The sequence below is a fragment of the Protopterus annectens genome, chromosome 2.part1 (assembly GCF_019279795.1).
Source record: "Protopterus annectens isolate FY-2018-M chromosome 2.part1, PAN1.0, whole genome shotgun sequence".
NCBI classification, from domain to species: domain Eukaryota; kingdom Metazoa; phylum Chordata; order Ceratodontiformes; family Protopteridae; genus Protopterus; species Protopterus annectens.
The window spans coordinates 480,103,406-480,126,112 of record NC_056729.1 but is presented as its reverse complement, the minus strand read 5'-3'; the positions used below and the strand labels follow the sequence as shown (position 1 = coordinate 480,126,112).

The window sequence follows — 22,707 nt, the reverse complement described above, 5'->3', positions numbered from 1 at the left end:
TGCTTTGTTTTTAAGGGTCATTTAGAGTTTAGACTCTTTAGAAAGCCATGGCGCAGTTTTTGCCTTTGTTCTCTTTGAACGAACAGGTGCATACAAATCAAGGATCTCAAGGAATTTGTTGTTAAAGTATGCTACGGCTTCCTCTAAGGGGAGGTGTTTTAGAATAGACCAATTCCATGAGATTAGTTCTTGTTGGCAGGGTCAAAGTTTATATTGTTTCTAACCTTTCTGAGTAAGGGTTGTTGGGAATTAATGGCTTTATGCTTAATTACATATGTGAGAAGGTGATCGCTTAGGCCATCAGGGAGGGTACCAGAGGTGTACAGTTGGGGGTGACTATTTATGAGTACCCAGTCAAGTATGCTTTCTTTTTGGTTGGGTCTACCTATCCTGGTAGGGGTGGATATGACTTGTGTAAATGCATGCAGGTTAATATGGGTGGTTGGGGATTATGAGGAACAGGTGCCCCAGTCTATGTTAAATTCTCCAAGTAGTAGGGTTTCTTGAGGGTAGTAACATGATAGCCAGTGCAGGATATCTTCAAGTGTAGATATATTGTTACCTGGGGGTATGTACATACAGATGATATTAATGCATTTATTTTTATTAAGTTGCAATTTGGTGGCAAGAATCTCCGACTTATTAATCTGAGGTGGTTGTATTACATCTATGGTGACATTCAACTCAGATTTATAGAGTACAGCTACCCCACCCCCTTCCTCGAAGCATGATCCAGCCTGTGTATGTTGTACCCAGCTGGTAACACTTTATTGCCTGTAGTGTTAGGTTTTAACCAGGTTTCAGATAAACAGAGAATCTCAGGGGAGTGGACATACAGAAGTGCATGCAATTCATGTACCTTGTTATTAATGCTTCTAATATTGAGATGACAGGCTAGGAGAGAGGTAGTTGGCCTATTAATTGTAGGTTTGTAGCTTAGACTGCAAGTAGAGGGGTATGTGTATCTGAAGTGGGTGGACCAGGGTTGGGGTGAATATCACCACCAAGTATTAGGTTTAGTCTATACTTGGTGATGAACTTCAGGAATTTGTTTATTAGTTTGTGGCAGTGTTTGGATCTAGAGCTAATGTGCCTGGGATTGAGATGTTGATAGACTGAACAAGATGTTGGACAGGACCTGGTACTGCAAGTATGGCTGAAGGTGGGAGGATTTACAGCTGGGGTGATAGTATGGCCTTTTGGGACCTGAAATCCCGTGAGAAACTGGTTTTCATACAAGGTAAGGACGTATGGTGCGAACAAGAGGGGTAGTGAAGAGGAATACATCATTATCTGTGATTCAGCTAGTGAGTTAAGGAACTATTTTACCTGGTGATTCAACACCAGAAGATAGAATGGTGAGGTAAAGGTACTGGAAGAGGGATGGGAGAATGCCGGATGAAAGCTAATAGGTGCTATTGAAACGTAGGTAGAAGAATGGGGAGGGAGGAATTATCCCAGATGAAAGCAGATAGGATCTAGAAAGTGGGGGAGTGGCTATAGTACTATAAATTTAGAGGTACTGGGGGGCAGGAGGGAATTGGGGGCAGGGAGGGGAGCGAAGAGAGCCAGAGCGCAGCGAGGGCGAACATAGCGGGGCTATTGCAGTTTACAAGGTTTCCTAAGGTGTCCTAAAGCTATACGGTAAGTATTATAGTTCTTAATGTAAGAATCAGTTTACTTAAGTTACAGGGGAAGGAGCCAAACACTCAAGTAGAAAAAGAGCCCTATGGCTGACCAAAATGGTGACCTGCTTAATTACACAGCACTGTAAGTGAAAGCTTAACAAATGTTTTTTGTGTGCAAACTACTCTGCTTAAATTCTGAGAGAAACTGTTTGCAGTCCTGTTGACTCCATTTTGTAGGAAACTGTAGAGTTCAATCTGCTTAAATGCTGAGAGAAACTGTTAGCAGTCCTTTAGACTCCGTTTTGTAGGGAAGTGTAGAATTCAATCTGCTTAAATGCTGAGAGAAACTGTTTGTAGTCCTGTAGACTCCGTTTTGTAGGGAACTGTAAAGTTCAAACTGAGTCACACCAGGTCAGCCAAGGGGGGAAGAGAGAGGGAAATCCTAAGCACCTAGATTTGAAAAATAAAAACTTTACCACCCATACAGATATTGCCACTCAAAATATTAATAAAAATAATAGAGCAGCATTGTGAAACAACAAAGCTAACTGTAAGTGGGATTACAAAATGAAAGTAATGTGGTTACCAGTTTAGAATATATATATATATATATATATATATATATATATATATATATATATATATATATATATATATATATATATATATTCCACTTAATAATCAGCAGCAAAAGAAATTCATTATATCCTAACAAAATCCATATTATTCGTGGTCACAAATTTACTTTATTTTAGTAAATTTATTATTTTTTTTTATCAATTGTTTTTGTTGAACAGAAAGTCTTCATTACTGCCTGTGTGGCAAAGATTCAGAGCAACTGCCTACAGACTGCAATTTACTAAAGCCACCGATGAAAAATGTTTTTATAAGGCAGTCCCTGATACGAATGTGTGAGTGAACAAATCCTTTTCAGCAGAGGTCCTGGGAGAAAAGCTCCACAAGATACAAAGTAACATACATAGTGTGATGAATTGCTTAGCACACAACAATGAGAAGAAAATAACTGAACATACAACAGAGAGAAAAAAAAAACATTGACAAGATACATATGGATAGTCATTATGCAAACATTATAATCATTACACAGGCAATACAATGATAATAAAAAAGCATTCAAAGGTAGATCAGAATAAGTGTTTCCACTAACAAAGTTAAGACCCGTAGTATTTTATAACAGGACAGTTGTAAAGTGAACTTCCATCCCAATGTAAAGATGGGGAGAGTGCAGTACAATTTATGTGGCCACGTGGACATAATAGTACAGGATAAGATACAAGTAGTCATTTTAGATCAAGGTTTCAGTACTGTATGGAGCCTCATCAACATCAATACTGCTATCATCTGAGCTTCCTGCTGAACTCAAATAAGGGTCATCCTTGTAAGGAATTAGATGTCTAACATGGAACATGTGAACATGAACACCTAACTTCCTTATGGCTATGCCCATGTGCTCATCCTGACTAAACCCAACTTTCTGTTTCTTTTTCTTTGCCAATCTCCCTGTCAATCATCCTGACTCTTTAACCTTTCTTATCCTGTCTCTTTTATCCCCACTACTGCTCCTGCAACAAACTTATATCCTTAACCCCCTCCTACTAATACTCTTCCTTACCCACCTCATCATCTTGCCTATCTACCGTTATCTCAACCTCCCCACTATCAGAACTTTTTCTACTTATGCTTTTTTTGATTATTTTTGCTTACACTCTTACTTCTCTATTTTCTGTTCCTGCTCTAGTGACATCCTACCTCATTAATGTCAACATACATATACGGAAACTATGTGCATTATCATTGCTCTTGTGTCTTGTATTTGACTTATTTAAAGTAATATAACTTCTAAATTATATGTCTTTACTATCTGTCTCAATATTAGCTGCAAAGTAATGCTTAAAATGTTTATTTTTTATTGATGGTCATTGTAAACTTGTATTTTATGTGCAGCTTCTGTCCCCAGGCATTGTTCAAAATGGAATCTGTGCCCAGTCAGACTTTCCATGTAAACAAAAGACAACAAATAAAAAAAAATAAAAATAATATTACAGGTTTGAAAATGTTCAGATTGATCAGGATGGCTTAAGAAACTGTCATTACATTCTGTTTCTTGCAGATTCGTAAGAGGTGACATCTGTCTCATTTGCAAGGGAGTATCTGTCGTGGCTCTATTTTAAAGTATGTACCCCAAACATACCATTTTTTGGTGGAATATGATGACACCATTTGGAGAACTTAGTACTAAAATAAATATCATTAGCAGGAATATTATGACAGACACATTACTTAGTGCCCTCCAAGGATAACTTAAAATGTGAAATCATTCCTTAACTCATTCAAAAATATGGATTTCATTGATGCAGAGTTTATGAGTATGTACTTCTCTAACATATTTCTTTGGACACATTTTGCAGATTTGGTATTACTGCTGGTTTGTATATAACTGAATGGCAATGGATCCTTGCATGTTATTCACTTACAGTACAAGGTGATGTTTCATACGCTGGAGTTGCGAGATTGAGAGACAGTGATGTAAAGAATTTAGTCCTTTACCCCACTGTGTGTGCAGTGTTGGAGTTGGTTTACTTATATATTTGGGGCGTGCAGGATGGCTCAATAGTTTAGTTTTTATTTACTTTTTTTGAAAATTTCAATGTTTTTCAGGGTTTTCATTTTTTTATGCATATCTTAACAAATAACACACTGCTCAGTACTCCACGATTTACTGGCTACACACACACACACACACACACACACACACACACACACACACACACACACACACACACACACACACACACACACACAAACACACACTTAGCACTTTCGTTCCTCTAAAAATTAACTTCATCAGAAGAGCACTCACATGATTAACTACCTTGTGAATAACTCATTCACATATAATTAATAAAATGATTTGCAAAATAGCAATAGAAATAAAAATATAAAACTCAAACAAAAAAGACTATTTAAAACCATTTGTTTAGATGCACAATTAAACACAATAAAGATAATCAAATCCTATCTGCTTTTAAAGTTAAAGCAATGTGTATGGATAGTTTTTCATTAACACCCAGAGTTGAGTGGCATTTAATAAAATTTCCAAAAGTAACCCATGAGCTTCAGGAAATTCTATGAATTCCCACCCCTTACATTTCTAAAAAAACTTTCCAAGAACATAAAAAAATAATTTTTTAAACCCTCACACTGCATAGAATGCACATAAAATGCACTTTTCTTATCCTTTCTCCTAATTGCATATAAATGTTAGTAATTCCTGTTCTTGAGGGGGAGCTTTGTTTTACCCACATAGAAGGTGGGGTATGATATATACATAGCTACATAAATCACCCCTGCTGTACTACAGTTAAACTTCCCATTGTTACTAATTACCTCCGGGAAATCATCACTAGTAATATCAATGTTATCATTAATGTATTGACGAAAGGAACAAGATCCACATTTAATCATTCCCTTTTGGGTTTATATCACCACATCGAATGGTGTTAAGTTTGAACGCCCTTTGTTCGAACCCAAAAGTCCGAAAACCTTAAACCATGAAGTTACGGAACACTGATTTTTTTTCCACAGGGAAAAATAATCAGTGGGCCATCTTCGGGGCTTTGCTATTTCCTCCACTGTAGTGCGATCTCGGAGTTGGTACATTTAAGTAGGGGGTGGGGGTGAAGCCCCCCACTTTAGTTTGTTTTAAAGTTGTGATTTTCTTTTTTCACGGAGCAGCAATTTTTTTCCCTGGGAAAAAAAAATCGCTGTTCTGTGAGTTCGCTGTTTAGGGTTTTCGGACTTTGAGATTCGAACAAAGGGCGTTCGAACTTATCACCATTTGATGTGGTGATACAGACCCTTCCCTTTTTATTACTAAATTCATTTACATAACCATTAACTTCAAAATAGGATTTCATATTTCTACCCTTCTTATAAACTACTGTGGGTTCATTCCCCAACTTTATTTATTTATTTATTTATTTACATTTGTTGACCGGGAATGTCCGACTGGATGGAGGTCCATTTTTAGCGGAGGCCCAGGGAGAAAAGCTCCACAAATTAAAATATTACAGACATAGTTACAGATGAAGAATCCTAGCAATTAAAATATTACAAATATAGTTACGGTTGAAGAACATAGTACATTCAGTAGATAATTAGCATCTGTTCCATTCACGAAGTCATAGCAGATATTAACAACTGTTACAATAAGAAGTTACTGCCATATAATAAGTAGATAGGCATGGAAGTATCAGAGCTTGCTGTAATCAAAGGCAGTTTGTGGGGTGGAAGAGAGGTAGAGGGTAGATGGAGTGGGAGAAGTTAGAGGGGAGAGTTACAAGGACATAGCCAACATGTTTTTAGGTGTGCTTTAAGTAAAGCTTTGAAGTGGTTGCATGATGGTACAGAGGTTATTGTGGGGGGGGTGTTCCATAATTTGGCTATAGTGCTGGAGAATAGTGCTTCTCCAGCAGTGTTATTGGCTCTAGTAACCTGTAATTGATTTTTGTTGCTGGATCGTAGTGGTCTGGTGGTGAGATAGGGTTGGAGTAGATACTGGAGGGATGGGACCTTTAGAAGATGGTTTAACAGTTTGTGAGCGAGTGAGAGTTGATACCACTGAAGGAGGTGAGTGAGTTCTAGCCAGCCTAGTTCAGTAAGTGAGAGACAGTGGTGACTGCGGTAGGATGCCCTGGTGGTGAATTTGGTGATTTTGTTGTAGCAGGTCACGAGTTTATTTAGATCGCATTGCCTTAGGTTGGTATATATATTGGAGAGGCATAAAGTAGGGTAGAGATAAGGTGCAAATTTGCAAATGAAATCCTAGCTGCTTTGGTGAGGAGTTGCTTATTTCTGTATAAGGCTCCTAGTTTTTTTTTGGACTTTTTTTTATGGTCATGGATATGTGAATGTCAAATTTGAGGTTGTTGCCTATTTCAACTCCTAGCAATTTGGTGTGATCTGTTGGGTGGATAGTGGTGTTGTCTTTTGCTGTGATGTTAAAGTGAGAGTTGCTTTGAGTATGTTTGGTGGGTTCAAAGATGAGGAGTTTAGTTTTGTTTGGGTTGAGTTTTAACTGGGCATCAGATAGCAAAGTTTCAACAGAGGAAAAGGCATCCTATGTGACCTTTTGCAGTTCGGGTAGGGACTGGGCTGAGCAGATGATGGTTGAGTCATCTGCATATTGTATGCGTGTGCCATGTTTGGTGGCAGAGGCTATATTATTGGTGAAAACAGAGAAGAGTAGGGGTCCAAGGATGGATCCTTGGGGAACACCAACAGAGACAGGTAGTTGGGGAGATATGCCATTTTGTCATACAACAGATTGCTGGCAGTCAGACAGGTAAAGTACAGTTTTGTACCTACCATAAATGTAGATGTTCGAGTGTATACCCTGCTGCAGTCATCACACTTGGCTTATCCTGCCGTCAGGCAGTCCCGCAGTTGGCACAAATTCCAAATTCTTGGTCTGGCGTCAGTTGCTGTTGCTTCTTCCCTGACGTCAGAGTGCCAGGGGTATATCAGGGGCATCCGACGCCATTTTCTTCAGTTTTTCTTGCCCCAGATGTCAGGTGCCCCTAATAGGTAGGCAAAAGATATATATATATATATATATATATATATATATATATATATATATGCATATAGCTATATGGGAAAAATAAAACAAAACCCTTAGGCACAAGCAAATACACCCCAGAGGTAGTATAGAATAGAGTGGTAGAGATAAGTACAGCTAGTTTAGAGGGGATGGAGGGAGGGCAACCTAGACTGCAGCAGGGTATACACCCGAACATCTACATTTATGGTAGGTACAAAACTGTACTATGTTCATCATGTTACCTGCTGCAGTCATCACACTTGGGTAGAATCCCAAAGCTAAGTATGGGCGGTGGAGTCAAACAGGGTTAGAGGAGGCTAGAAGGCCCTGCAAAACTGCAGTGGCGAAGCCATCTCTAGTCTTAGAGTAAAGTGGTAAGTGGTAATGTTTGGTGAAGGTGTGTACTGAACTCCAAGTTGCAACTTCCAGAATATCCTTGGATGGCACCCCCCTGAGGAAGGCTGTAGATGTAGCTGCTGCCCTGGTAGAGTGGGGCCTTATGGTAGCAGGAACTGGTTTTCCATGGTGGGTGTAGCAAAAACGTATGCAATGTCCTATCCATTTGGAAATGGTTTGTTTTGAGATAGCCTTTCCTTGTGATGCTGTAGCATATGATACAAAAAGCTGGTCAGATTTTCTGAAAACCTTAGTTTTATCCAAGTAGTAACGTAGCTGCCTGTGAATGTCCAAGGAATGCAGGAGTCTTTCTCCTTTGTTCTGTGGATTTGGAAAGAAGGTGGGTAAATGGATGGTTTGATTTAGAGCCACACTGGATACCACCTTAGGCATAAAGGAGGGGTTAGTTCATAGAGAAACTCTGTCTTGATGAAAAATGAGGAAAGGCTCTACTGCCATTAGTACCTGAAGTTCTGAAACTCTTCTAGCTGAAGTGATTGCTAGCAGCAGGGCAGTCTTCCATGATATAAACTTTAAGTCAGCTGAGAAAGCTGGTTCAAAAGGAGGTAGCGTGAGTTTTTCCAGAACAAAGTTGAGGTCCCAAGTAGGTGTTGGTGCTCTCCTGGGAGGCCTAATGTTCTTGGCCCCTCTGAGAAACTGCCTTAAAAGTGGATGTGAAAATAAGGGAGGATCCGTGTTGTAGTGAGCAGAAATAGCTGAGGCGTGGATTTTAATAGATGAAAAAGAAAGCCCTTTGTGTAACATCTCAGTAAGATATTGCAGAATCTGAGGTATGTCAGGTTGAAGGGTATTTTGGCCTTTAGCTTGGTTCCAGGCACAAAACCTTTTCCATTTGTCTGAGTAGGCTTTCCTGGTGCTGGGTTTCCTGGCCTCCAGAATAACTTCCATAACAGCTTGTGAGAGAGGAGCTGGTTGGTTGCTTAGGTGATTTGCCATGCAGCCAAGTTTAAGGTTTTTGAGCTGGCTGTGTAGAATCTGATTGTCTTGCTGTGTGAGCAGGTGGGTAATTTGTGGTGGGATCCATGGTGGGTCCTGGGCCATATTCCTTAATAGTGGGTACCAGTGCTGGCGTGGCCAGTCTGGAGCATTGAGTATCATTCGGGGTCTCTCCATCCTGACTTTCAGTAGCACCTTTGTGAGAAGGGGTAGTGGAGGAAAGGCACATACTGTTAGCATTTTCCAACTGAATGAGAGTGCATCCACTTTCCAAGCTTGCTGGTGAAAAGTCCTTGTGCAAAACTTTGTTAGCTGATAGTTTTGAGGGCTGGCAAACAGGTCTATGTCTGGGAGCCCCCATTTTTGAGTTATCATTGTGAATACTTGTGGATCCAGTTTCCACTCGTGGGGATCCATGATGTTTCTGCTTAGGTCATCTGCCAATGTGTTCTTTTTTCCTAGCAGGAATTGAGCTTGTAATTGAACTTGGTAAGCCAGTGCTGTGTTCCACAAGGTCATTGCTTGCCTGCATAGAGGGTAGGAGTGTGTACCCCCTTGTTTGTTTATGTACCACATTACTGTGGTGTTGTCTGTCCTTATGATAAGCTGTCCTGGATGCAAGAAGTCCTTGAAGGCTGTCAGAGCATTTTGTACAGCTAGCATTTCTTTTTGATTGATGTGCAGATTCCTTTGATCTGCTGTCCATAAGCCTTGAACGCACCGTCCTGCCATGTGTGCCCCCCAGGCATAGTCCGATGCATCTGTTGTCATAGTTTGCCTGGCTGGGGGTAGGGTGAAAGGCTGACCCTTGTTTAGGTGACAAGCCTGTGACCACCATAGAAACTCCTGTTGAAGGCAGGGAATGAGATTTATCATTGTTTCCAAGCTGTGGCTGTGTTGAGCCCACACACTTTTTAGGTACCATTGTAATTTCCTCATATGCAGTTTTGCAAATGGTATTAGTAGTATGCAAGATGCCATGAAGCCCAAGGCCTGCAGAATTTTTCTTGCAAGGAGTTGGGTCTTTGTTGCCATTGTTCTGAAGTATTGAGTTAATTGTTGTTTGTCTGGCGTCAGATAAGCCATCTGGGCCGTTGTATTCAAGCTGGCACCCAGGAATGTCATAATTTGTGAGGGCACTAGTTTTGATTTCTTTTCATTTACTGTGTACCCTAGGCAACTTAGAAGATGTCTTACAAAAGCCAGGTGTTGTAAGAGAATGTCCTTGCTTTCTGCTTGGATAAGACAGTCGTCCAGGTATGGGTATATTTGAATTCCTCTCTGTCTGCAGTATGCAATTACTGGTGCCAGGCATTTTGTGAAGACCCTGGGCCAGTAGGAATTGCTGGGTTGAACCTGCAATGAAACGGAGGTATCTTCTGCAATTTTGTCTGATAGGGACATGCAGGTATGCCTCCTTGAGGTCCAACGTTACTAGCCAAGCTTTCTTGCCCAACATGGAAAGAAGCTGCTGTAGTGTTAGCATCTTGAATTTGGGTACTTGCAAGAAGGTGTTTAAGATTGAAAGGTCCAGAATGGGTCTCCAAGCATTGTCCTTTCTGGGGACTAGAAAGATCCTTGAGTAAAATCCTTGGCCTTGCTCCTGTGTAGGTACCAGTTGAATGGCTCTCATGTCCATGAGAGCTGTAATTTGTTTTTGTGCCTCTGCCCATTGATTTTGTGGCAGGTTTGGCATTCCTTTTATCCTTGGCAAGGTGTGGAAATGGAATCTGTATCCATGTGAGATAATGTCTACGACCCATTTGTCCTTTGTGACGATGCGCCAGTTGTCTGCAAAAAGTGCTAATTTTCCTCCCAAGGGAGCTGCCAAGAGGGTTTTGCTTGGCAGTTTGAGGTTTGAGTCATTGTGTTTGCCTTCTAGTGGTTTGGGACCTGTCTTCTCCTCCCTTCTGTGTTGTAGTGCCCCATTGGCGAGGTTTGTAAGGGATTTGTGCTTGTCCTCTGCCCCTTGGGCGCCTGTATTTACCCCTCTGTGGTCTGTCAGAAGCTGGAAAGGACCAATTTTTTGTTGGCCAATTTCTGCTGAAGCGTGGGAGCTGTACCTGTAAGAAATCTTTGACCATTTGCATAGATTTTGCCTTATCCTGCATTTTCTTTAAAACCTCCTCTGCTTTAACCCCAAATAAAACATCCTGCTGTAAGGGTGCATCCAGTAACTTTGCTTTAACATGATCAGGCAGAGATTGTTCCTTTAACCAAGCATGCCTACATATAACAGACCCAGTAACAGCTGCTCTAGAGGAAGCTTCTAAGGCATCAAAACCACATTGTAAAGTATGTTTGCCCACCTGTTCAACTGCATGCAGCAGATCTTGCATTTCTTTGAATTCAGACTGTTGAGGGTGCGTGCCCATCTTTTGTTTTATTTGAGACAGTAGGAATTGCTGGTATTTAAGCATGTGAAATTGACAATTTAGTGCTCTCATAGCTAGAGTAGTTGAGGTGTAAACCTTCTTCCCCACCTATCTAGTACTCTGGAGTCCCTTTCTGAGGGTACAGGATTTTTAGCCATAGAAGCCTTAGCCCCTTTGGGACCCTGGGAGATTGTCTCTGGATCAGCAGCAGGGCTTTTGTAAAGGAATTTGTGAGAGTCAGGCACTCTACAGTATCTATCTGGTTTGGCTGGAGCAGGAGGCAGAGAATCTGGATTTAGACTAGATTCTAAGAAGACATCATCCACTATGTCCAAAACTGGGGGGATAGCAAGTGGTCTGTGCTGGGGGAGTAAAAGAAACTCTCGGAGCCTTTTCTTTGAGTCAGAGTAGTCCTGACCTTCCCAGTGGAAATATTCCCTCATGGTGTGTAAGGTTTCCCCAAAGGAGTAGTCTTCACGGGGAGAAGCTGAGGGAATGGAGTCCTCAGCATCAGAATCTTCATAAGGGGGAAAGGAGTAATCCTGTTCCTCAGAGGAGCCTGAGGAAACAGACATCTGATCAGAGGAGGCATAATCCTCCTCTTGTCTAGGCCTTTTGTCGGGGGTGGGGGGGGGGGGGACCCCTGATCAAAGAAATCAAATCTTCAGCCATTTTAAGCATCTGTTTCTTAGGCATAGGGCCTTGACCTGGAGACTGAAGTGTAGGCTTTTTTGGTTTTAGAGGAGTCTTAAGCTTAGCATAAGATTTAATGGTGAGGGTAGTCGGTCTGAAGATACCTTCAGAAACTGAAGGTGTTTCTGCAGCACCGGCTTCCCCTACTGCAATGTCGTTGGAAGGGCCTAAGGAAAATGGCTGCGTCGGCCTAGAAATCTCTGCTGGGGGATCCGAAGCGGCCTGGGGACCCAATTCAGCGGTAGCCAGGGGCCTCACTGAAAACCGGAGAACCGGCGATGGGGCCAGCCGAGGCCTTGGAGTCTGGCTTGGATCTAGGCTGCCGGTCCTTATCCTTGCGTTTTTTATGCACGCCGGTAGTCGGTTGCTCCGACGGCATAGTGTAATTAAATTTTCTACCGAAGTAGTGTCGTGCGAAATCAAAACAACGCTTTATAGTTCGCTTATTGAACCTAGCACAAAACCAACAACCAGTGACATCGTGGTCTGGGCCTAGGCAAGGTATGTAAAAAGAATGAAAATCCTTATGAGGTATTTTCTTCCCACAAGAAATGCAATTGTTAACTTTTTCTGACAGCGGACTGAGGCAAGAAAAGGTTCCCCAACGGGGTACTTATCTTTGAAGACTTCGGACTGAAACTCGATTTGAAAATCTCAGGTGTCGGCCGACCGGCACTTGCGAACTGCTTCTGCTTCGGGCACCGTGCGGCAAGAAAGACTGAAGAAAATGGTGTCGGATGCCTCTGATATACCCCTGGCGCTCTGACGTCAGGGAAGAAGTGACAGCAACCGACGCCGGACCAAGACTTTGGAATTCGTGCTGACTGCGGGACCGCCTGATGGCAGGAAAGCCCAAGTGTGATGACTGCAGCAGGGTAACACGATGAACATCTTTAAAACCAGCTGGTGACTGATTGAGAGAAGGATAGGTTATTGAGTACAGCGATGAGTTGTTTGTGTGGGACCATGTCAAATATTTAGATAGGTCTAGGAAAGTAGCAGAGGAGAGATGGCCATTGTTTTTATGGTGATGGACAGTGTTAGTAAAAGAGAGTAAGGCAGTGGTGGTGCTATGGTTTGGCCGGAAACCATGCTGAGTATTAGAAAGGAGGTTGTTAGTACGGAAGTAGTCTGAGATTTGAGAGTGAATGCATCTCTCTAGTATTTTGGAGAGTGGAGATAGAATCGCTATGGGGTGGTAGTTGGTTAGTTCTGGGGCCGCCTTTGTGAAGGGGAAATGTGTGAGATATTTTCCATAGTGTAGGGATGTAGCATTCTGACAGAGATCGGTTAATCAAGACTGATACTGGGTAGGCTAGGGCGTCAGCTGCAATTTGTAGGAATTCACTTGGGAGGTTGTCTACTGCTAATTTTGTGGGTTTAAGTTTAGTTAAGAGTTTTCTTATGTTGGAGGTAGGAATGGGAGAAAATGAGAAGAGTGTGGGGAGATTACTGGGTGAAGGTGTAGGGGAGGGGGGTTGTGTTGTCTAGCTAGTGATAGCACGGTTTGTATGAAGTGTGTGTTGAAAGAGGTAGCAATATTTTCTGAGGAGTGAGGAATGTTAGGTGTAGGGGTATTGATTTTACCTGGGTGGAGGATGGAGTTTATGGAGGTCCAGAATTGTTTGGGGTTGTGTTGGGAGGAGTTGAGGGCAGATTGACAGTATTGAATTTTGTCCTCCTTGTCCGAATTACCCCCATCCAGTTTTTATTTAAAAAGTTCTACCTTCCTTTGGTAGTACCCCCTTCCAAAAGGTAGAACCATTTTAAGAAAATTACCATTCTCTTTTTTATCTATAAACACCACAGTGATGCAGTCTTTTAAAACAGGTATAAAAATGTCAGATCATCCAATAACCACTTCGTCCCTCATGCTGTGTATCAAAGCATTTGGATAATTTCTATCATCGAACATAGATTTTAATCTTTCAATTTCAACATTAAATGTCTCATCCCAAGATACAAGTCTAAAGGGCCTCACCATTTGCCCCTTTATTAAATTATTCTTCTGTCAAATAGGGTGGCTACTAGAATAATGTAAATAACTATTAGAAAAAGTAGATTTTCTAAAAATACTAGACTCATTATCCGTATAAAAAAGGAAATAAACCTTAAGATGAAAATGAAAATAAGCTAATCAGGATGCTTTTTTTAAAAAAAAAACCTTCACCCGTCCAATGCTCACAGCGATTACAGGAGAAAAAAAAAAGCTCCAACTACCAACTGGAAAAGAATTTAAGACTCCATGTACATGATCAGTATCACCAGTAGAATGAGAGATAATGGCACAGAACAAGGAATATACCAATGTGGTCATGGCAGATGAAGAGGAAGACATTACATGAGGTGGAAAAAGGTATGATTACGGGGTTTTAAGGTATTCAATTACACTCACTTAGAAATTACCCCTATTTATGGTGAGTTACTGTCAAAGGGATTTGCATTTGTCCCTATAAATGTGTTAAAGTGGACACATTTACTAGAAAATTAAACCTAGAATTGTTTTCTGAGACAAGGTCAACTAGTGAGGTTTTTAACCATGGTCTGATGTGTAACAGTACTTTTAACTACTCCCTTTTCCCTCCATAGCTTTGTATGAAAAGTTCTGCAAACACAACATTACACAACATTTTAACAATAATATCAAAGCGGATGGGTTTCACAATTTGACTAATGAAGAGAGGAATTTGTTAAAGAAGAACTGCACCCACATACTCAAAAAACATGTTTATTTCAACATGGTTTGGTGTTTCCTATGTTTTAACACCACTCTAGGACTATTAACAGGTTTTTAAAATAAGTTTATACATAATTTCAGAGTCTGACCACATGGAGTCTGGCATTTTGAAGTAATTCTAATTGTTTAGTCTGACTCTAGGTATCCCACAATGCAGTGCTTGGCTGTAAAAAAATTACATCACACAGGCCTCTTTCTTCCTAAAGCTCCTGTCACTGCATTGATTTTACATGCATACACTGCTGTCTTTCAGTCAGTTAATTTTAAGTAACATTTATGACTACTTAAAACACAAACAGTGCAAATGCCACAGAAGAGACTTTCAAAGTGCTTTTTACTGCTGCTTCTTTTTAGAATGGCTAAACTGCAGTCTTTTGTGAAGTCTGAATTCTACTACTTCAACTCATCTCCCATCTCCATTCACACCTAACTCCCCTAACTGTCAAAGTGCTAAGGGTAATTTGAGCTGTTACCTTCTGTGACTGACAGCTGGAGACCTGACTCATGTACTGTTTCCTTGTTCTAGCCTTTACTTTCTGTATGGGTAGGGGAAGGACCAGGGAGTTGTGACATCACAGCATGGGTGGTTTTGTACGATGGTTGTGGTGATGTCAGTTTGGGGAGGGAAATGGCCAGAAAACTACCTGTATTCAGTGGTGTTGATGACATCAATGAATTGGAGACTGCAGCACATTTTTTTCAGGGTGGGCTAAACGTTTTCTGAAAGTGAAACCACCACAGTTCAGTAAGGTACTGTTCTAGTGGAGAGAAACAGTCGACTTAAAATATTTTAAATGCTGTATTGTTGTTTATTTATAGCAGGGACTGTAAATAGGGAGAAAAAAGATAGAGAAGTTGAGCATTTAATAATAGAATCCCACTGTTGTCCTTTAAATGAATTGAGGAGTAATTGATTTGTATTATGAAGCCTGAAAAAGGCAACGGGACTGTGTACATTGGCAGTTATTTATATTCACACAAAATGTTGAAATATTTATACAAATAAAAAATATGGAGTATTTGATATTTAATAAACCCCTTATCCCCTTGATATTTGGTATTCCAAAAGTCCATTAGAATGTTTGTGTTCCACCAATGAGGTCAATTGCTGCTTTGGGTGGCTCTAAGACTGAATCTTTAGCCAAATATGTAGGCTTTGAATAATTTTTTTAATAATAAAACACATATATTAATTGATTCTTGACAGTTTTTAAAGGATACTGGTAAAAGTGCTTTCATAAGGATGTTCTTTTAATTGGAATATATGTTAAGGACCTATTCCTAGTAATACCACATAACACTGGTTTGGATTGGCTTTATGAGGCCTTAGTTTAGGTGACTGACTTGTTGCATCAAGAAATGAAGGTGTCACATATATTTACATAACTGATATTATGTCACAACTATGTGTATTTTGAAGAGGAATATTATAGACAAGTCAAATGTGTTGCAATGAGGGCTGCAGCAGCACCAGTTTTTGTAAAGTTGATTTTATGGTGGTGAAAAATGAAGTTTGTTTTCCCTTCTGTGTATGTAACCAATATATTTTCAAATACTTCATATCTTTGGATGATATATTTATTTTATGGAAGGTGGGTATTGATGAAATTTTGAAGTTTTTAAATCAAAGTACCTCTTTTTTGAGCTTTATGTCAGAATACAGTGATGAGAATGTATACATTTGGATGTGACTAATAGAAAAATGTTGTACACAAACAAAAGGAGTCTAATATTTTTAGAAATCTACTTTTTCAAACAGTTATTTACGTTATTCTAGAAGACACCCAATATGGCAGAAGAAGAATTTAATGCAGGAGCAAATGTTAAGGCTCTTCAGACTTGTACACTAGCTTTAATATTATCAATGATGATTTTATAAAGGTACTTCGTAACAACAGGAAGTTTAACTGTAGTACAGTATGGGTGACTTATGTAGCTATTTGTACACCATGCCCTGTCTTCTATGTGGATAAAATGAAGCTCCTCCTAAAGAACACAATCTACCAATAATTATATGCAATTATGAGAAAGGATAAGAAAAAAGTACTTTACATGTATTCTTCTGAGTATGAGGGTTTTAAAAAAAATCATCTTTATGTCCTTGAAAAGGTTTTTAGAAATATGAGGGGTGCGAATTGGGAGCATTTTCTGGAAGCTTGTGAGTTACAATGGTAATTGTTTTAAATGCCATTCAAACTCCTGGTATTAATGAAAAACTATCTATATACAGTATTTTAACTTTAAAAGCAGATAGGATTTGATTAACATTACTGTGTTTCATTGTGCATCTAAACAAATGGTTTTAAATAGTCTATTTTTTTAGTTTTACATCTATTGTTATTTTTCAAATTACTGTATTAATTTTATTTGAATATATTAGTCATAAGGTAATTAATCACTTGAGTCCATACGTAACAGGAAATTTCATGCTGTTATTATGATGAAGGTCCATTTTTAGAGGAACAAAACTGTTAAATGTGTGTATGACCAATAAATCATGGAGATCTGAGCAGCATGTTACTTGTTACGGTTTCTTAGTTTATTTGGTTTTAGCATGCTAAATGGATTTTATTTTTGGATTAATATATAGTTTGTCAATCTAGTAACATCAGTCGTTTAATATAGATCTGTAATTGGGAAGCAGGAAATATTGCCAAACATGCGGTTACACCACTTAAGATTCTTAAAAAGATGACAAATTCAGCTATCAACCTATGAACTATCTCACTTTTAAAATAATACCAGTGACAGAACTATGCAATTACATTGTCATAATTCAGAGGGTGGGCCCTAGGAAGAATTTATGAAGAAAATTCAACCTACTTTTCAAAATCTCTAAAGGCAAATTTGGCAGATGAAGACAAATCATCAAGCTAATTTGCAAAGTCCTGATAATTTTCCTACAGCCCAGCGGCTTAACTGTTCTTCGCTAACGTCCTTACAGAAATGTCAGGTTTGTCCAACGGCAGGTCACAAGTCTATCCTTACGAAGCAGAGGAATGCATGCACTGCAAATCAGCTGCACTGGAAAAGCCAGACAGGGAAAGGGCCTTTCAAAACTAGGAAAAATAAATAATCCAATGTGTAAGAAAAGCTAGCCTATAATGTCTGAACCCCAAACCACAATGCTTCTGCATGCAGGACCAAAAAGATTAATTTATGATGAACTGCTGGAAAGTAGAACATGAGGATCTATATCCAGCCACAGCTGGTGAAAGGTACTTCGGGGGGGATGAATGCAACAGTCATTTCTGGAAAAGTAAGCATGGCCTAGTGTTTCGAACACAAAGGGTGAATGTGAGCCTGCAGGGTTCAGAAGAATTCTGCATCCTGAGAAGTGCAACTGTCAAAAGTACTTTCATCCTGGCAGTTATTTCATTACTAACAGCCCTGATGAAAACTGTACAAAATACATCTAATTTAGTAAACAAGACTCATATTTTATTTACATTAAAGAATGTTAGGGTTAGTGTTAAGGTAGCAAAACACTTATACAAGCATAATTTATCCCTTTCAAACGTCACTGGTTATAATGTGCTATTACAATAGTATAACAGGTAATCTACAAAATAAGTCAGAGTATGTGAGCCACGCCTTCATTCTATGTACTAACTGTGGGGTCTTAAATTCCACCTAGTCAAATAAGCAGCATGAATGAATAAGGATCTGTCATGCAGGTTTTGAGGAAGACATATCAGACACTAGTGCAACTCACTCAAAAACTGATAAGTACAAGAGGTGTCTTTGTTGAATTAGTAGCAAAGCAAAAAGTAATCAAGGACAAAAACTCTGAAATGGGGGTATTTTGACTATTAGCAATATTTGCAAATTTACAAGAATGAGAATATCTACTCTAATGTGCATTTTGTGCAAAAAAAAGTAAGAAATCTGTAATAACAATAATAATAACAATGCCTGCCAATTTTAATGAATATCGTTCTGTTTGTTCAGACACAGTTTTAACATGGGGAAAGTGAATTTCTAAGACTAAATTAAAAGCACTGCATATCTGTGTGCAGTCCTATCCAGCAAACTGCACTTGCTTTTTAGGTTACAGCAGAGGACACAATACATACTGCTGAGTAAACATTCTGGGATAATACAGCTTAACAGTCACAAATCAAAATTAATATTCTGTCTAAGTGAAGTACCTGTAAGTTTGTTTAGCTCTGCAAGAGTCTCTTGATAAGCTATCACAATCTGTTCATACTGAGAAATGGCACTCTGACGCAGGTGGTCCCAGTGAGGGGAGAGTTCCCCAAGTTCTTTTAACTCCTGGATCCTGGTTTAAAAAAAAAAAAGACATCATTAAGCTTGATTTTAAATCTCTCTCTCTCTCTCTCTCTCACACACACACACACACACACACACATATATATATATATATACATATATATATATATATATATATATATATATATAGATATAGATATACGCAAAGTCCTGCAAACATTACTGTGGAACTGTGTATTCTTTCCTTTAGGCATCTAACAGATAACATAACCTATCTTGATTGAAGGTCAGGGAACTGTGTAGCTGTACCAACTAAGATGAACAAGATGTGAAATGCTGGTGGTAATGCCAAATGTGAAATGTGGCTCTAAAAATGCAAGGCAGATCACCCTAACATTTCTGTGTTATGTAAAATTTCACTGCAAATAAATGACGTTTGTATCTATGGTGTATACTACTTTACAAAGTGGAATATATTAAAGAAAAAAAAAATTGAAAATAAAAAAAAAAAAAAAAAAAGAATTCATGTTTTGTTAAAAAATGTACTTGCAGAGAAACAGATGGTGTAAAACTCCTAATTTTTTATATTTTTATCTCTCTGTTCAGAATCGATAGTCATACTTTCATATGCTTCCCACATGGGCCGCTTTATGTAGTCAACCACAGCATGATTAAAAATATATTTAATTCTTTTGTAACTGATTTTGGTTATTCCTAATCACAAAATAATTTTATTATTCATATTAATAAACTTGTTAATTACATCTGATACATGACTAAAATTTAAAAACCTTCAACTCTCCACAACAAAAGCATACAGCAGAACTTTCAAGTCACCATTTTACAAAACCAATATATGAAGGTATATCCATAATACGCACACACACACACACACACACACACACACACACACACACACACACACACACACACACAAACAGACACAAACATATACACATTTCTGCTCATGTACTATATTTTCCTTGCTGCCAGGCTATTTGCAGTAGTGCTTGCATGGTCATGTTACTTCACATATTTAGCAAAGCAATACTTTCTAATCCTAAACAATGCTAAATGCATAAATGCATCAAATGCATCACCCCTGTATAGAGGCTCTGACTGATAGTGCATTACATCTACACATTATATATATATATATATATATATATATATATATATATATATATATATATATATATATATATATATACATACACACTCTAAAATCCACATACAAAAATACTGATGCACACTGCATCATTTTCTGCACGTTGAAACTAATTTACACCCAACAAAATACTAAAGCTGCACTGATTATAAAAACAGAACAATTTTTTTTCTACTGCTCAACTAGCAAAAAGAAAAGAAAAATGTAATAATTTGAATAGTGGTACTGTTGGAGAATGGTTCGTAGTTAGGTAACATGTAGCACTGTGGTTATGGACAACAGCAAGGTTAAAATTAGCAAAGAAGAGTAAAGGTGGGATTTGGCCCCTTGAATGTGCTAACCCTAACTGTGCCATCAACCCAAACCCTATACATTACCTTAACAAAACACTTTCCTTTATAATAGCTGTTGTCCAGCCCAAAGAAATAAACCAGAATTTGAGTAATTATAGAGCACTGGCAGAAGCTTCACACTGTTGTTTGTACAGATAGTACAATAGGTTTACTATCATATGTGCGAAGCGCATTCTGCTGAATGATCACTTCTTCGAAAACTAACCAAGAAAATAAAAACATCGTTCAGGCAAAGGAACGAAAATGGTAATGTCGACACACTGTCATGCGACGTACTTGACTTTACCTAGCATACCCTGTGTACAAGCCATTTCCAACTAATGTATTGCAGGGTGCAAGCCCCCCTGCGCTCCAACACCTCCTGCTAATTATATATACAAACTCCGAGATCACACTAGAGTGAGGAAATGGGTACATTTCCCGATCCCCACTGTTCTACAATCTCCAAGCAGAATGTTGACCTCACAACAGCGAATGTACAGTAGCATTCACTGTTGTGGAGTCAACCAATTTTGGTTTGGCCTTCTGTCAACTGGAAAATAGCCTTTGGACTATCTCAGTTCGACTGAATGCAACTCAAAATTTTGACAGTAAACCATACAATATCATTTTAAAATGCAATTCAGAAACTTTCAGGCTGTTACAACACAGACTATAGTTTACATTTACTCTTACAAGATACTAACAGAAGCCCAGTTCCAAACAACTGATTAAGCTTAACAATAACCATCACTCCACTGGGAGACAATAGTTTAATAAGTGAATATTACTACCACTACAAGCTAAAAATGACAATTACTTCCATCTAAAAAGGATCATGTGCTTCTACTTTTAAATATGATCTTCTATAGGAAATCACCAAGAAAGGCATGAATAAAGAACACAGATGGAAAACTGAATAGACATTTGTCAATGACAAGTGTTTTGCAATGGTTTCCTTGATTTTTAGTCATGTTCTAAAGATTGAAGGTGCACATGCCTTCTTGAGAGATTATAGTACTCCAGTGCCAGGTAAGGATGTGGGGAATGCTGAAGTAAACTTGTGGTTTCATAAAGGAAGGCACATACAATAAACTTGACAGAAGATGACATTACAGTTTTTTATTCCTTTTACAACAATAGTTTTACTGAATGTCAAACATAACAAAAGACAACCCCCCCCAAAAAAAAGACAAATTTATATTATAGCACAACATGAACTAACTAAGATCCCTCATTTTCAAGCATTTATGAAAAAAATAGCATTTTATAAGGGATGTAACCTCAAAAGCCTCAGGGTGGTAAACCACAAGAAGTCCTCTCCTCCATTAATACAAACCTATAAAAACAGGTAATGCCTCCATCAGGAGGTTTTTTACTACAAGCTGCACTATTAGGAAGGCTTTTAGCCCTGACATTTGTTTAAAGCCTTCTCTTGCCATTACATATATATTTTCAGTTTCATTAGCCAAGTTCATCTACCAATGGCACAGATGGAACAGACATGCAAATCAGTGGATTTACACTTCTTAGAATTAAGGACTTTAACCAACCTAAACAACAACATTACAGAAAACTTTGCCTTGCAAAAAGATATCAAGCGCATCCCATATAGGAGCATACTGGGACAAAAATTCTTGTAATCCACTCAGTGTTTTATCCAAAGGATCGTGAAACTCATATTCCCAATAATATGTATGCGAGAAGGACTGCCTAGCACAGCCCATACGGTCCCATACCTAGTGTATATAACTTCACTGCAGTAAAATACATACACAATGGACTGAACATCTGTAGTATTCTGTACTTCGGTATACACATATGTCTAGTGCCAGGTCAGACATTTCAACATTCAGCATGGCCTTCTCCATACGATTCAACATTGTTACTCAGTGCCTACTGAGCATCAGTTGATGATAATAGCACCTGGATAAACTTTGGATACAAGTCTCCATTCCATTAGTATTCACTACAGATTTTCTCACTTGAAGGACATATATACAACCACTGGCAATTGCTTTCCCCAAAGATGATTAATAAGTATTTGCTACTTTCTTGTCATGAGGAAATAAGCCCATACAGTCTTCAGTGTTATGACCCCTAAGAATGTCCCCAGTCATCAAATATCTTCTAGAACCTACCCAATCCTGCAATAGAGGATTGCCCATAAAGAAAAACATAGTTATTAATTTGATAACGTCAAGCTCAGCATTTCCTCTTAAATGGTAAAGCTAGCCACTATCTAAATATCCAGCGACCCTCTTATCGTTCTCAGTAACATTATCTAGAAGATGCTGTTCCTCAATGACTCATTCACACACACAGTCAGTCCAGAGTTTAACCACAGCTAATCTGGACAAAGGAATTGTCCACTATGCCAACACAACTCCAGAAACTTAAATCCCATAAGCAGCCAGCAAGTACCTCATAGCAAGAAACAACCTCCTGGGTCTCTAAGTACCGCAAGGAAAATTAGACACATTTTTCTGCTGTAGACAAAATCTCTGAATCCTGGGTGACAAGCAAAACTACTATGAGGTACACAATCTCAGCAAGATTCTCCTC

At 38.9% G+C, this 22,707-nt stretch overlaps 1 protein-coding gene across 6 annotated transcripts in view; it reads right to left on the bottom strand.

Moving 5' to 3' along the window:
• The window catches only part of INPP4B (inositol polyphosphate-4-phosphatase type II B), a 4,727,932-nt gene that overhangs the window by 1,721,977 nt on the left and 2,983,248 nt on the right, over nt 1-22,707 (bottom strand). For all 6 annotated transcript variants that reach the window (XM_044062266.1, XM_044062271.1, XM_044062267.1 and 3 more), the window contains one exon: nt 18,561-18,691. In XM_044062266.1, the coding sequence (XP_043918201.1) occupies nt 18,561-18,691 (131 nt within the window). The remainder of the gene's footprint in view (nt 1-18,560; nt 18,692-22,707) is intronic.